At 53.0% G+C, this 16,357-nt stretch overlaps 2 protein-coding genes across 4 annotated transcripts in view; one reads left to right on the forward strand and one right to left on the reverse strand.

Annotated features, from left to right (window-relative positions):
- RNF212B (ring finger protein 212B) overlaps positions 1–1,449 on the reverse strand; it is a 16,217-nt gene extending 14,768 nt beyond the window's left edge. Inside the window, exon 1 of one of the 3 annotated variants that reach the window (XM_077315516.1) lies at positions 1,130–1,449. In XM_077315516.1, the coding sequence (XP_077171631.1) occupies positions 1,130–1,150 (21 nt within the window). In that variant the 5' untranslated portion in view covers positions 1,151–1,449. The remainder of the gene's footprint in view (positions 1–1,129) is intronic. The other 2 variants (XM_077315518.1, XM_077315519.1) reach the window with 2 other exon arrangements.
- SLC7A8 (solute carrier family 7 member 8) lies at positions 335–16,003 on the forward strand. Its single transcript, XM_077315513.1, has 11 exons — positions 335–885; positions 4,724–4,928; positions 5,056–5,207; positions 11,845–11,970; positions 12,713–12,866; positions 12,973–13,096; positions 13,204–13,307; positions 13,860–13,956; positions 14,790–14,939; positions 15,124–15,301; positions 15,393–16,003. Exons 1-11 carry the CDS (start codon positions 759–761, stop codon positions 15,539–15,541), a joined length of 1,566 nt encoding a protein of 521 aa, XP_077171628.1. The 5' UTR covers positions 335–758; the 3' UTR covers positions 15,542–16,003.
- The last annotated feature ends 354 nt before the right edge of the window (positions 16,004–16,357 follow it).

The following is a 16,357-nucleotide window of genomic DNA, read 5'->3' on the forward strand; positions in this document are numbered from 1 at the left end:
AATGGGGCTTGCCCCCTCTGCAGAGTCGCCCCGTCTCCCTAGGGCAGCCTGAGCAACTCGCTGGCGGATTCCACCGACAGCCGTGTGGTCTCAAGTAGCACCCTCAAAGCAGAGGCCGGGAGCCCCTCGCCCGCCTTGACCAAATCTTGGTGGGTCTTCCTGACAGTTGCGCCCGGCTGCTGCTGGTGCCGCCCTGGGGCTGCCGCCTCGTGGCCGGGCCCGGGGAGGAGCCTGGCCGTCTCCAGGTCCGAGCCTTAACCCCGCCCCGGGGGCTCCGGCGGCAGCCGCTTGCGGACGCCAGCCAAGCGGGCGGGGGCCGTATATGAAGCGGAGGAGCGGCGGCGCGAGGGAGGCAGGCGGCAGGCGGCAGGCGAGCGCGGCGCCCACTCTGAGCCCGCAGGAGCGAGCGAGCGAGCGAGCGGCGGGCAGGCGGCATCCCGGGCGGGCAGCGCCCCGCGCGCCTTCCAGCGCAAACTTCCGCGAAGACGGAGCGGCGGCCGCACGCACGGGGGCTGCAGCGGCGCCGGAGCCTGGAGGACGCCCCCGAAGCCGCCGGGTCAGAGGGAGCCCCAAGCGCCAAGCCCGGAGTCTGCAGCCCGGAGGGAGGTGGGAGCAGAACCCGCCCGCGGCACCTCCCAAGAGGATCTGGTCCCCCCCGAGGGAGAGCGGGGCTCGGAACCGACCCAGCATCTCCGGGGAAGAGTTCTTTTGGGTTCGGCTCCGTCTGGCCGGCCGGCCCGCCTGAGAGGTAGGGCGCCATGGAGGATGGAGCGCGGCGCCGAGGCGGTTCCGAGAAGGAGCCCGGGAGCCCGGAGAAGTCCGAAGGAGGCGGCGTGGCGCTCAAGAAAGAGATCGGGCTGGTCAGCGCCTGCGGCATCATTGTGGGTGAGTGCGGGGACGGGCGGGGGGGGGTGGCCCCCTTGCATTGCCTGAGGTGGGCCCCCACCCCCCCACCCACCCCAGAGTAGCCACGTTTTCTCTTGGTCCTGGGTCCTCTGTTTTGCCCACCTTTATTCCCGTGGCCAACCTGAACAGTTTATACCTCTAAATAACAGATCGCTTCCCCATTTATTCCTTTTTCAATCCTCACCTTGTTTTTCTCTTCCTCCCCCCCCCCTTCTATAAATACCTGAGAGCTGTCAGCTTGCATCACCAATCCAATCTGAGCTGGTTCTCGCCTCCTTGAAGCGGTTCCAGCCCCACTGTCTGAACTCCTCCTGACTCCTAGCGTCTTTAGGCTTTCTTCCGAGTACAAAACCAGATCCCTGGCCGAATTCCAGCCTGCGCGGCCGTCCTCGTCTTCCTCAAGACCTTGTTATTGTGTCTGTGAGTTTCTCCCTCCTGGGCTCTTAGGGCAGAGAACACGACATCTCATATGTGGGCCAGAAACGCTTGTACACGGCAGGGAGAGCTGGATCTCAGGACCAGGCAGGGTATGCCAGCATGCACAGCTGTTTCTCCTCCGAGTGGGTTGCAAATCAGTGGCAGACTACAGGTGGCAGACAGCAGGGTCTGAGCAAACGCCATCTCAGAGCTGAACAAGCAGTTGCTTCCCCTCGTCGCTCCTGCCTCATGAGGAGCTACACTTTGGTAGGAGAAAACCTTTTCCTGAAGCCGGCCCTGCAGGGCGCTTCGGCTCTGACGGCCTTCAGCAGAGCATCCCCCAGCCCCTTGGTCGAGGTTTGTTTTCCACTCGAGGGCTGCTGGAATGGCAGCTCTTGGTGCGTGTTTGTTCCACCGATCCAGGAGTGCCAGGAGACCACTGAGCAAACACACAGAGAGGCGCTTGGAATGACAGACAGAGGCCTCCATGCTTCCGGCTCCATCCCAGCCCCACTAATCCCCCATCATTCAGCTCTAATTGAACTTCATTCGTCAGCTTTCCTACAGTTGCTTTTCTCTCTCTCGTACAAATGTCTTTTACTGCACTCTTCCAAGTCCTCCTTAGCTTTGCCCAGATCTACCTTCATTTCCCATATTTTTACCCTGCCTTCTTGACAAGAGCCCTGGGGCTCAATCAAGGCCTAGCTTCCCTTCCCCTTCTTTCAGTCTCTCCCAGCCTTTCCTCCACCGTCATTCTAAACAGCCCCAGGCCCCCATCCCACTTTCTCGAATTCTTGCCTATAAGTCCCGAGTGTTGTCCCATCTGTATCTTGTTGCAATACCACCTCACCCCTCCCTGCCCTGCAGCTGATGGCTTCTGCTCTGTTTCTGCCCAGAGTCTTGGCTTCAGTTTGCAGCCGCAAAGTTTTAATCTTCTTAATGAAAAATGGTGCCAAAAGGGCAGAAACGCAGAATGCATCAGCAGGGAGGAAACGCCGGGCAGTGAGCACAAGGACCGGAGCTACAGATGCAAGGAACAGGGGCACATCTATAAATAATAAGTCGATATAAACGAGAGGACGTAGAGGGCCCAACTAGACAAATACTTCAGTGAGGAATGGGGACGGGATATTTTTAAGCAAGTGCTTTTTTTTCACCAAGGCAAACATGCTGCACAGCTTCCTACCAACGAGCGTGGGGAGTCCCACCACTCACAGAACAACCTCTGGACATAAAGTTTTGTGTGGGCCTGGAAGCTGTCAGCTTGTGGACAGGTTATAACATTCATGGGCAATAAATGGGGTCGATACGTAAGTTTGGAGAAGTATGCCAGACCCCTTCAGTATATTGAGTAAACACATGAATCAGGCCATTTGTCCATGTAGTCTGACTGGGGCCCTTGATATCACAGCTCATTATCACTGGAAATGCTGGGGATGGACCTGAGGACCTTTTGCGTGCCAAGCAGATGGTCCTATATCACTGAACCACGGGCCCCTTCCCTAAATGGAGGCAGGCCACTGAGTTTCTAAGGGAAAGCGGAAACTGCTAACGGGATTCAGAAGTCACAGGCAGCCAAATTGGGAATCTGTCAGCCTCAGCCCCCTAGAGACCCTGAGGCCTCCTGGCGTTTGCCAGGCAGCTACAATGAAAGCGATCGGAAAAAGGCTACGGTAACCACAGTCGTTGTAACATTTGCCGAGAATGTGGCATTTTTCATGGCACCATCGGCACAAGCTGTCCCTATCTGGAACGGGAAGCCTTGAATGGGTCACGTGTAGAGATTGACTCATCGTGTGAAAAACTGGATTGGACCGGGGACATGGTGGTGAGTCGTGCGCTGGCTGTCGTCGAGTCCTCATAGGATTTTTCAGCAAAAGGGCTGCTACAATTGCAGCCTGATTTGGGGTGTTCACTGGGAACTCCTCCAAAGCATGCCTAGGACTGCAGTGACAGTCATATAAAATTGTTGCATAGATTATTCCCATTGGTTTCAGTGGAACTCAAGTATTTCTCCCCCCCTCCAATGGATGTGTTTCTCCCCCCCCCCCGCCCCAATTGGGTCTGAGTTTCAGTTCAGATGCAACCACCCAGCAGCTGTGAGGAATTGGTTTTTAAAAAGAGGACAGACCATTTGGGCTGTCCTCAATGGGGGAGGAACTGCTTCGGACTCCCCCCTGAGCTATTTTCCCACGCTAAAACAGCACTGGGGGGGTGGGGGATAATTTCCCCATTTTTGTTGCTCCACTTGGAGCATTCTAAGCATGTGGAAGAGCAAAAATGGGGAAAGAATTCTTCGCCCCAGGGCTCTTTCAGCATGGGAAAACCGCCTGAGGGAGAGATAAGAGATCTGTGGTGGCATTCCAGGCCCAAAGGAGCTCTCCTTGATATTTACAAAAGCGAATCCCTACAGCTGCTGGGAGGTTGTGGTTGGGAAACAAGCACCCAGCTCTTTAAAAATAAGCACATCTCGTTTGGCCCTTACACTCTGCCCCTAGTTATATTAGCCACCTTGGTGGCTTTCAAGAAACCAAGCTATGGACAGTTTAAACAAAAATAATATGCTCACTCGATGTGAAATAAAACCAGTTTTGGAAAGCTGGTGAACATGGATGTTTCTGGTCTTTTTTTTTACTAACGCAGAAGTCCCCAACATGTTTCCCGTGGGCACCATGGCGCCCACCAGGGCTTTCCTGGTGCCCTCCAAGTACTTTTAAGAAGTGGACGGGGCCAGGTAGATCTTCTGTCCAGCACGTTGCCCACTGGAGATCTGATTGCAGTTGAAAAAAACATCCTGTGATAGATTATTTTAAGGGTTACTGTTAGAATTTTACCTAACCATGTTCCCTGACGTTTTGGGGTTGGCTCCGCCTCCCGCAGCAGCCATCTTGGGGCCAGCTCCATTTCCTGTGGCAGCCATCTTGTGGTCGGTTATATCCTACTGAGTTGTGCCCATCCCTCTATGTCAGAATTCCCAAGGTACCCTCAGGATCCAAAATGCTGGAGACCCCTGAACTAGTGTAAAGTCCAGAATTTGATTTGGAGCTCAGAGCTAGTAATGTGGGGATGGCCAAACAGTGGCCCTCCAGATGTCCATGGACTACAATTCCCATGATCCTCTGCCAGCAGTGTGTCCTGGGGATTGTAGTCCATGGACATCTGGAGAGGAACAGTTTGGCCACCCCTGAGTGGGTTCTTCTCCTGACAGCATATGAGGAAGCTGACCTTTGTAAGTCACCCTAAAGTCCACCATCTCCCTTAGAAACTGGGAGGAAGGTGGTAATATTCCTTTTCAAGACCAATGTTTTCGCTTCTGCAAATCCCACCGGATGCCGCCACTTTCTCTCTCGTCTAACCCTAACAGTTCCTAACCCCTTTGTCCCTTTCGTTCCTTCTCCAGGTAACATCATTGGGTCGGGGATCTTTGTTTCGCCGAAAGGCGTGTTAGAAAACGCAGGCTCTGTAGGGCTGGCCCTTATCGTCTGGATCGTCACTGGCCTCATCACGGCTGTGGGAGCTCTCTGCTACGCAGAACTAGGAGTCACCATCCCCAAATCTGGAGGAGACTATTCCTACGTCAAGGACATCTTTGGGGGCCTGGCTGGGTAAGTGTGGGGGGGGGGCTGGCGGAGAGATGACCAGGAGCTGGGGGCAGGTGGGAGCAAGAAGGGGAGAGGTCAGCGGGGCTGGGCGGGGATGGGCACCTCTTTTATACTGCCCTTTTTACACAAGATTCCTGCGGCTATGGATTGCTGTGCTCGTGATCTACCCCACCAATCAAGCTGTCATTGCCCTCACCTTCTCAAACTACGTCCTACAGCCACTCTTCCCCACCTGCCTCCCCCCCGAAACCGGACTGCGACTTTTGGCTGGGGTCTGTCTCTGTAAGTACCGCCCTCCGTCAACAATGCACCCGCTCCAGCCGCTAGAATTTGGTTACAGCCTCTCTGTTTATTAATTTGATCCATCCTTTCCCAACCTTTTTGACCGTAGAGGAGCCCCTGAAATAATTTTTCAGGTTTCGAGGAGCCCCCGGAAGTGATGTCAGTTGGCCATGCTGCCTGCCGTGCCTCTACAGGTGACATCACTACCTGTACCTTTAGCCTTCCTTTTGCTCTTTCCCGCCACCTTGGCTACTACTATGGCATCTCTGCCTCATGTAGAAAGAAGAGTATGAGCTGAGAAGACAGCCTGGACCCTCCCCTCCCACAACGCTTCAGAGCTCCTGTGGTCCCATAGGGCTGCACAGACCCCCGGGTGGGAATCCCTGGTTTAATCTGTTTTTATTTACTTCCTTCATAGTTCCCCTTTGTCACTGAGGCGCAAGCTGGATTGCAAAAGCGTTTAAAAATCCAATCATGTGGTGGGACTAGGGTTACAGATCAGAAAACAGACAGTGCAAGCTAATGTAAAAAAACCTGCTTAAGACATGACATGCCATCATGCGACACTTGTAGAAAAGAAAGCACTCAAAGGAAGGTGATGGATACAACAAACACTGCAATAGACAACCACTCTGTTTGCTTACAAAAGCTGAGCTCCTGGCCTGTTCCCTTTGATAACAGTTCTAACCCCTTTATAAACATGGCCGCCTGAGCATTTCTGTTCTGTAAAGGGGTGGTTTGCCATTGAGCCGGCTGCTGGGATCAAACGCCCAGCCTCGTGGTCAGAGCTTCAGACAGCACGTCGGCTGCCTTACCGCCCTGCTCCACAAGAGGCTCCTTCTGTTTTGTACAGTCTGCAAAATGACAGGAGGGAGGTCTTCCTGAATTGCTCAGGTGGGCTTGTTCCCCAAGGTGAGAGCTAGCACAGAGAATGCATGTGAGCAGACAGCGGTGGATTCTACCCACTGGCAGGGTGGCATCTTGAGAAAGCTGTGCTCTGATGGGTAAGGCCGTCAAAGGAGAGCGGAGTGGCTGTGGTGGGCATTTGTAGGTGATAACTGGGACGTTAAACCTGCAAATTAATCAGGTTTGTCTCCCAGGTAACAAAGGTCAAAGAGAACCTATTCCACAAACTGTTGTCCCACAGTGAAGGTACGCCTGGCTTTGACGAGGGCCAGGGCCTTTTTGGTCCTGGCCCCCACCTGGTGGAATGAGCTCCCGGAAGAGCTGGAACTTTTCCAGTTCTGCAGGGCCTGCAAGATGGAGCTCTTCCACCTGACATTTGGTTGAGGCCAGGGCTAGGAAGATCTTATTGGGGCTCTCCTCCAAGCACCTATCTTGAGGCATTAGGTCAAGATGGGTAGTCAGAAATTTTGGAGAGTTATTTTTTTTTGTTGTGATAAGTTTTATTTTATTGGACCCTTGTATTAGTTTATTCTATTGGGCTACAACTGAACTAGCAAGCAGCTGGGCTGGCATTTAGGGAGGGGGGACAGCCTTTGAAATTTCAGAGCACATGTGATCATTCCTCAAGAGCATCTCCACTCCCCCAGAGGGGAGTAAAAAGGACGAGGGTAGGAATGGAAAAGGCAACATTTTCGGGGTGCGTATTAATCTACCTCTCTCCATCTATCCCTGCACGTGTTCCTTTTGACGTGTACACAGTTGACCCTGTGGGGGGTTGGACTAGATGACCCATGAGGTCCCTTCCCACTCTAGGATTCTACAACTCGGGCTTCATATGAATGGAGAGCGGGCCCAATTCCGTTCCCAGGGATTGGAAAGAAGATTATATCGATGAGGGGGTAAACCTCGCCGAGGTTACTCCAGGACATCACATGCTGGGAAGATCAAGCTTGAACTGGTTTTCTTCCTTTCTTTCCAGCCCCACAGCAGGAGAGGGGGAAGGATGAGGGACGGCCGGGGAGGGATAACCGAGGTGCTTATGCAAGCCAGCTGCTGCAGCTCAGTAAGAGTTTATTAATCAGGTCAGAACCAGTTACTCGGAGCTGAGTCGGCAGAGGAGGGAGAGGGAGGGCGGGAGGGTGTATTCGCGCGCATGGCAGGAAAAAGATACAGAGGAAGAGAGAAACCTTCCCCTGAAGCCCAAAAATGAGGAACCGCTTATGGCTGGGCCTTCTGCCCTGAATCCTCCAGAACCAGAAACCAAGAAGGATGAGCCAGGAGCTTGTATAGATCAGAAAACACAGCTGGGTGGGGAGGAAAATCAGAGTTCCCCGTGAGTTTTACAGTACTGTACAATTCATTTGCTTGATGATAAGATGCAAATTTTAGGGTGGCCGATCTCCTCTTATTACCATTGCTCTCTAGGCATCAGGGAGCAATTCTGGGCTGCTTTTGGGAGTAGCATTCACTGGCAGGGGCTCATAGGAATTGTAGTCCATGGACACCTGGAGGGCTACAGTTTGCCCACCCCTGCTCTGTGGGACAGAACTCTGGTGAGGTCCCAAAACCCTGCCTTCCCCAGGATTCTCCCCCAAAATCGCCCCATATTTCCCAACCTAGGTGACAGCCCTAGTCGCAGTGAAGCAATCGTCATAAACAGGTATACAAAATGCCAGAAGGAATAGGCCAGGTTTTCCCAGCCAGCGTTTCTTGACGGCCCTGGGAGCGTTTCCTGAACGGTGGGAGTTCATTTGTTAAATGCTTCTCGGGTGACATGACCATATACCGTGAAAGCGGAGAATTGGCCGCTTCCATTGACCCGGGGGTGGCGTTCACAGGTGGTTACAGCCCCTGGGGATGGGAGCAACACCTGGACGCCTACTCCTGCCTCAAACTGGCTCCTTTCTCCCCCCCTCCCCCCTCGGGCGTGGCGAGGAGACATGGCCAGCTGGCATCTCTTCCAACCCAGTTCCAGGGCTCTTCAAAACCTGGAAAACCTGGAGGTTGAAAAAGGCTGGGCTCCAGGCTAAACACGGGGGGGGGGGGTATCACCGGAGTCCTGCGAAGCAATTCTTATCTGCCCTGTTGTTTTCTGCTTCTTATCTCTGTGCTGAGCTAAGCAGCCTGGAAGTGGGTCTGAAAGTTGTTTTCTGTACCAGCCTGGGCTTGGTTGCCGTGAGACAGCCCGTATCAATGTGTGGCTTGCTGCAAGGGGGAGACGGTGACGTCAGGGTGTCGGGATTGCGGGTGGGGAGGGAGGGCAGCTCTGGGTTGGAATATTCCTGGAGATTTAGGGGGTGACACCTGGGGAGTGCAGGTTTTGGGGAGGGGAAGACTCCCTCAGTAGGGCACCATGCCGCACCGCCTGCTTTCCAACGCTGACCTTTTCTCCGGGGGGGATCTGATCTCTGCCATCTGGAGAGGATTTGTAATTGCCGGTCGTTGACCTCTCCGAATCGAGCAGTGGATCTTGCGATACGGTAGCAGGGCGGCTGGGTTGGATGGATCCTGGGAACAGAGCGTGCTCAGGGTTTTGCAAGAGCCCCCGGCCAGGCACACCCTCTTGCGTCTGTGTCGCCTCCTCGATCTGTGCCTGAAAGGATCCCGGGAAATCTGAGCCCCGCTGGCCCTCCTCCAGTCCGGCTGAACGCCAGGGATACTGAGAAACAAGGGGACCAGGAACTTCCAGGAGATTCAGCGGGGCCGGAGAAGAAATGCAATAATATATATTGGGAAGCAGACTCTGTCTGCTTTTCCTGACGCCGTCCTTTCCCAACGCCAAAATAATATTGCCTCTCTGCTCCCACTGCAGAGACCCACCTGGAAACACACCGTGAAGCCCAACACTCAGATGGACCCCTCACCGCAGAGCTATTCCTGTCCTCTTCCCAGGATCCCAGGTGTAACTTTAGCTAGCCCTAAACTATTCCTGGGGTCCAAGAGCCCCGTCTAGGCCTTGGTCTCAGGGTCAGGCCTGTACTCTCTCAGAGCCGCTCCACAAATAGGCAGCCTCAATTCCGAGGGCAACCCGATATTCGAGATGAGCCCTGGACGTTCGGCCCTGCTCCGTGATCGCTCTCCGTATTTCTCCTCTTACGCGTCACTGACCGCACAACCTCAGTCCCCTTGGGCATATTGCGCAAATTAATGTGAAATATGTACCCCGCAGATATGTGCACACTTGTGTGCTATCTTCCGGGACAGAAGAAGCACATTCGTTGTTTTAGTATGCGTTCTATGTGCAGTTACCCTGTTTCGTCTTTACTATCAGGATAAAGTATGTTGAAAAGGTGCCCACGTTGGCTTTGAAGTGGCAAACTCAGAACACTTCATGCCACAGTAAATAACCGTGAGTAGTAGAAGAAGAAGAAGGGTCGTTTTGATAGCCTGCTCTTCACTGGCCGAAGGAGTCTCCAAGCAGCTTACCATCGCCTTCCCTTTCCTCTCCCCACAACAGACATCCTGTGAGGTGGCACAATAAAATCAGAGTCCAGTAGAAGATTGGTCTTAAAGGTGCTACTGGACTCTGATTTTATTGTGCTACTTCAGACCAACACGGATGCTCATTTGAATCTATCCTGTGCGGTAGGTGAGGCTGAGAGAGCTCTCACAGGACTACTCGGTCAGAACAGCACTACCAGGGCTGTGACTAGCCCAAGATCATCCAGCTGGCTGCATGCAGGGGAGCAGGGAATCAGACCCGGCTCGCCAGATTAGAAGCCACTGCTCTTAACCGCCACGCCATGTGTAATGCCCTAATGATCCTGCCTGTAGTGGGAAGCTTCACATGTGAAACCGTCCTAAGAAGATGGCGCCTCTCGTTCTCTCCCACCCACCCTCCAGTTCGGTTTTCTGCAAATGAGCCACATTTCCTGTTTTGAGCCTATCTGACTTCAAAATTGTTTGTGCCAAAAGAGAAGCTGAGTCAGCAGAGAAGTTCCTGTTTCCTTGTGCTCCGTCATGTTTTGGGGATCTCGACACTCCGTTCCCCCCCCCCCCACTCCGGGAGGGGAGAAAGAGTAAACAAGAACAGGAGACTCAACAGAAGAGGAAAGAGAGACACGATATCTCTCACCAATCTAGATAAGATCAGGAAAGGCATTCAACCATGTAGCAATCATTACTTTGTGTTTTCACACATTTCTGTGTTCATACGTGCTGTTCTGTTTTACGTAAAGCCGTCCCGTGATTGTTAGGGGCTTCTGACGTGGTCCACAGGATTAACTAAGTTCATGTATATCTTGGATGGATGCTTGCTCACATGTTCTGATAGCTGCAGGCTATCGGAGGCAAATACCGACTGTATAGTAGCTCTCATTTACTGTATTCAGGCTATAAAGTTAAAGGCCAGCCTGAGCTGCAGGAAATGGTTCTGTTTTTTAAAAATTCAGGGGCAGAGTCAGATTGAGTTCATGGTTTGGTATCAAGCAGCTGACATTTTAAGCGAGAAGTACAGCGTGTAGCTCTGATTTATCTGCTGGATGGGAGGGGCTTGGTCCTTCAGGATTTTTAAGCTCAATATACATTACAGTGGGATTTTAATAAAAAGTTTTGCTTGTGCTAATAGGATTAACATGTGTGGTACATGGTTCCATAGAGGGCAGGGGTGGCCAATCTGTGGCTCTCCAGATGTCTATGGACTACAACTCCCATGAGCCCCTGCCAGCCACAGTTTGGCCACCCCTGGCGTTCTCTCTGCCTGTACACATGCTATACAGATGTTAGGTTGCAGTCTTGTTGGTTTGTTTATGGATACAGTTCTTGGAACCGTTTAGAAAGCCATTGCTATGCATGCAAACTTGTTGTCCTGCATTTAGTCACATGTTTGTGTACCTGTACACTGAATTCTGCAGGTATTTTGGGGAGGCAGGGAAGGTGCGAAAACTTTGTACTGGCAGAGGGGGCGTGAGTGTGTAAGAGATCTTCAGCTTTGCGATGGCAAGATAGTAGCCCTTCCCTTCATTTCTAGTGCCCTGTCTATCCCCGGTGAGCCCTGTTTGTGTGGTGTGAGGTTACCAGGGGCCAGTGGTTGTTTGTGCAGACGGGGATGTTTTGGTGCAGCAGGCTGAGAGCCAAATAGGTCAGAGCCTCCTCTCCCCCCCCCCCCCCCCGTCTCCCACCGCTGCTTGTTTTTCATTCCCTCAAACCTACAGGAACAGTCATAAGATCCCTGTTTCTTTCCTCTCCATATACTGCAATGCACAGAATTAACCCGGGGCAGCCATCCTGAGGAATGGGCTAGTTACCCTGGCCCTGAAGGAGGATCAAGACCAGGGGTAGTCAAACTGCGGCCCTCCAGATGTCCATGGACTACAATTCCCAGGAGCCCCCTGCCAGCATTCGCTGGCAGGGAGCTCCTGGGAATTGTAGTCCATGGACATCTGGAGGGCCGCAGTTTGACTACCCCTGATCAAGACCTTGCAAGTCTCTGTCCTCCTAAACCTTGTAAGAGCTTGTCCCGAAAGAACGGAGCAGAATGTAATGGCCTCCGTGTATTATTGGAAGACAAACATACTGTATAGTCAGGGACGCTGTGAGAAATCTACAGAAAGGCTACGCTACAATCACCCTGAACCCAAAAGCAATCCATGTTCTGGATCGGAGAAGGCGCCACTTCCCCCAAACACCCCTCTCCAGGCAGATGTTATGTCCTGCAGGGGTGTTAAGTGGCCTTGAATGGGAGATTTGGGCCTGGCCTCTTTGCCCGCTGACGTTTCCTGCCTCTCCACAGTGCTGCTGACTTGGGTGAACTGTGCCAGCGTGCGGTGGGCCACGCGCGTCCAGGATATCTTCACAGCGGGGAAATTACTGGCACTGGGACTTATCATTGTTATGGGGATTGTGCAGATCTGCAAAGGTGAGGAGCGCTGCCAGAAAGGTGGGGGCGGCCCCCCACCCCCCCTGCATGCTAATCCTTGCCCACCTTAAGGGAATGGGCAACGTTCCGTAGTAAGCAGATTTCAGGAGTGGGTTGGCTGCCAGTTTCTTGCCTTGGCCTCCACTGGAGGGTGGGAGAAATCGGGTGATCCAGGGGAATCTGATTTAAAAAAACAGCCTTTTTTTGTGGGGGAGGTTGTTTTCATAGAGTTGGAAGGGACCTCCTGGGTCATCTAGTCCAACCCCCTGCACTATGCAGGACACTCACATCCCAATCGCTCATCCACTGCCACCTGCCACCCCCTTGAGCCTTCATAGAATCAGCCTCTCCATCAGATGGTTATCCAGCCTCTGTTTAAAAATCTCCAAAGATGGAGACCACCACCTCCCGAGGAAGCCTGTTCCCCTGAGGAACCGCTCTGACTGTCAGGAACTTCTTCCGGATGTTTAGACCGAATTTCTTCTGAATTAATTTCATCCCATTCATTCTGGTCTGTCCCTCTGGGGCAAGAGATAATAACCCTGCTCCATCCTCTACAAGGCAGCCTTTTCAATACTTGAAGATGGCTATCAGATCCCCTCTCAGTCGTCTCCTCTCCAGGCTAAACAGGCCAAGCTCCCCCACCCAACCTCTCCTCATACGTCTTGGTCTCCAAACCCCTCACCTCCTCTGGACATGCTCCAGTTCATCTACATCCCTCTAACGAACCGTCTCTCCGTAGGTGAATATTTCTGGTTGGAACCCCAGCATGCCTTTGAGTTCTTCCAGACGCCTGACGTGGGCTTGGTAGCACTGGCTTTCTTACAGGGCTCTTTTGCCTACGGCGGGTGGAATTTCCTCAACTACGTCACTGAGGAACTGGTTGACCCTTACAAGTGAGTCAGGGCCCCCGGGGTCCCTTTAACGGCAGCCGGAAGGGAACAGAACCCGTATTGATACTGAATTTCCCCTTCTTCCACCTCACCTTTCTCTCCCACGCAGGAATCTTCCTCGGGCCATCTTCATCTCCATTCCCCTGGTCACCTTTGTGTATGTCTTCGCCAATGTGGCCTATGTCACTGCCATGTCCCCCCAGGAATTGCTGGCCTCTAATGCTGTTGCAGTGGTGAGGCCTCATTTATCCCAAATCTCCCCCCTCCCTCCCTGACCCTGGGTTCCAGTTGGAAATGCAGCTGTCCACATGCTGTCTCTTGTGGTCTCCTTCCCCTACAGACCTTCGGGGAGAAGCTGCTGGGGGTTATGGCTTGGATCATGCCTATCTCTGTCGCTCTTTCCACTTTTGGAGGGGTTAATGGATCACTCTTCACTTCTTCTAGGTAAGCAAACAGGATCTCCAGCACCGAGGCTGAACTTATCGGCCTTGTTGACAAGCTTCTGCCTTCTGAAATTCACACCTATCGAGTTCCAGAAGGGCAGTTCATCTGACCCGGGAAAAGGGCAGATTCCCCCACCCCCATGTCTTTGTCCTGTCCCCAGCCTGGCCCTTCCTGGCCACAGCCCCTTAAAGGAGTCTTGGGGAAGCACAGGGGATCTCTATCCCTTTGTGTCTTTTCTTGGCGCATGGCCATCCAGGCCTGCTGGCTACACAACACTGTCTACGTTATCGTTGCCGGCTTCCAAGTGGGGCCAGGGAACTCCCAGAATTACAGCTCATCCCCAGGCAGCAGAGGTCAGTTCCCCTCGAGGAAATGGCTGCTGAGGAGTCCCTCCCCTAACCCCACCCTCTGCAGGCTCCACCCCCAAAGTCTCCAGGTTTCCCCCAGCCTGGAGCTGGCGACCCCAGTCCAAACACTTGTCCTGTCGCTACTCATTTTAAGGAAATACTCTAGTGCGTGCCATTCTGATTGTCTTCCCTTCACTTTTTCCAGACTCTTCTTTGCCGGAGCCCGGGAGGGTCATCTTCCTAGTGTACTGGCCATGATCCATGTGCGGCGCTGCACTCCCATACCTGCCCTTCTCTTTACGGTGAGCCCTCAGGCAGAGGGATGAAGGGGATGTGGATGGGCACCGCTCAGGACATGTGGGAGGAATCATAGAATCATAGAATCAAAGAGTTGGAAGGGGCCATACAGGCCATCTAGTCCAACCCTCTGCTCAACGCAGGATCAGCCCTAAGCATCCTAAAACATCCAAGAAAAGTGTGTATCCACCCTTTGCTTGAAGACTGCCAGTGAGGGGGAGCTCACCACCTCCTTAGGCAGCCTATTCCACTGCTGAACTACTCTGACTGTGAATTTTTCCCCTGATATTTAGCCTATATCGTTGTAGTTTAAACCCATTACTGCGTGTCCTCTCCTCTGCAGCCAATGGGAACAGCATCCTGCCCTCCTCCAAGTGACAACCTTTCAAATACTTAAAGAGGGCTATCATGTCCCCTCTCAACCTCCTTTTCTCCAGGCTGAACGTTCCCAAGTCCCTCAACCTATCTTCATAGGGCTTGGTCCCTTGGAGAGGGTGTCTGTCACTTCACGATCCATGAAGCGGCTCATGAGTGACATTGGGGTTTCTTTCTTCCCCCCCCCAACAAATGCTAATTTGCAAATGTGGAAGTAATATTTAAATTCATGCCTCAGGTGATAGAGAAGGGCCGAGGCTGCTGGTAAAATAAGCAGATGTCTTGGCTCCACCTCAAAGAAGTTCAGCAGTCTGGAGATCAGTTGGAATTCCGGGAGATCTCCAGACCCCACCTGGAGATTGGCAACACTTATTAGTTGGTGACATCGGTTTTGCAGACCTGCATGCTCTGAGCGTCATTTTTATTTATTTATTATTTATGGGGCTCTTTCTGTCTCCGGCAGTGTCTTTCAACCTTGCTGATGCTGGTGACGAGTGACATATACACCTTGATCAATTACGTGGGATTCATCAACTACCTCTTCTACGGCGTAACAGTAGCCGGACAAGTCGTGCTACGCTGGAGGGAACCTCATCGGGCCCGCCCCATCAAGGTGAGCGTTCCCGTCTCCCTTCTTGCACTGTCCCCCTCCCCCCGGTATCTAGGTAAGATATAATCGCCCCTTCTAGCAGGCCTCTTGCGCCCTCCTTGCTAGGCAAAGGGACCTTCCTTCTGCCATCATTTCTCACCTGCATCTCCATTCCTGTTGAAAACCAACCCCTCTTTTTCCTCCCCAGGTGAGCCTGTTCTTCCCCATCATCTACCTGCTCTTCTGGGCCTTCCTGTTGGTGTTCAGCCTGTGGTCAGAACCTGTGGTCTGCGGCATCGGCCTGGCCATCATGCTGACCGGCGTCCCCGTCTACTTCCTGGGAGTGCACTGGGAGCACAAACCTCCGGCCATCAATACCTTTGTTGGTGAGTTGCGGGCAGAGGGAGGGCAAGCGCGCACCAGCAGGTTCTTTTTCCCCGCTACAGCTCGCCCTCTTAACTCTTGGCCTTCCCACAGGTGCAATGACCCGGGCCGGGCAGAAGCTGTGTGTGGTTGTATACCCCGAAATGGGTGGGGGAGAGCCTGACAGCAACCTCAGCAAAGAGACCAAAGAACAGCTTGAGCCAATGTGCAAGATGGAAGACCTCAACGGCCTTCAGAACTGAGCCCTCAGGTTGGGGAGGGTGTCGAAGCAGCCGGATGTGGACTGCAGGGTGCCCTTGCTGGGGCTGAAGCCAGCGGGAGCCCCCTACGGCTAATATTTCCAACCGGGAGTGGAATATCGGGGAGTGGCCCGCCAACACCAGTGACCCACTGAGCTTTCTACGGAAAATCCTGCCGGGATTGGAGCACTGCCCCACACCCGCGCCACTCCACGCAGCGTCCCCCTCTCGAGACCGGACTAAGTGGGAGCTTTGCTCACAGCCCGTCATGCTACCTACCCCCGTCCCCTTCTGGAAAGGATCTCTTCATTGTTGCTGCCTTCTCGTGTTGGAATGTTCTCTTCAGGCTTGAAGCTCACGGGGGTGGGAGAAGGATCCCCCCCCCGTCCAAGTTTTGTGAACGTGTATTTTTCACATTTGTCAGTCTCTCTTTTTTTTTGATGTAATAAATTAAGCTGAACTTGTCGTCCCTGTTGCCTGTGGGCCTAGCAAGTCTGATGCCAAAACATCATCCAGTGATGCCCCCACCTGTTTCCTACTGGAATTATTTGGCTGAAGGGCTTCAAATATTCTGATGCCCAGCTGGAAGACATTGCACTCCCCCACCCCATATTCTTAGGAAAGCAGGGTTTTGACTGATTTGTAGGCAGCATGGCAGAAAGGCCCCCTCTCACTTTTTAAAAAGAGAGAGAACATTTTGAAGGCCTCCGAGACTCTGATGGGTGAAAAGTCAGTCTTCCCTGAGGGAATTTTCACCCTTCAGTTAGAGTCTCAGAGACCTTCAAAATGTTCTCACAGGGTCACTGTGGGTGGGCAGGC

Source organism: Paroedura picta, chromosome 16 (assembly GCF_049243985.1).
Source record: "Paroedura picta isolate Pp20150507F chromosome 16, Ppicta_v3.0, whole genome shotgun sequence".
Classification (NCBI taxonomy): domain Eukaryota; kingdom Metazoa; phylum Chordata; class Lepidosauria; order Squamata; family Gekkonidae; genus Paroedura; species Paroedura picta.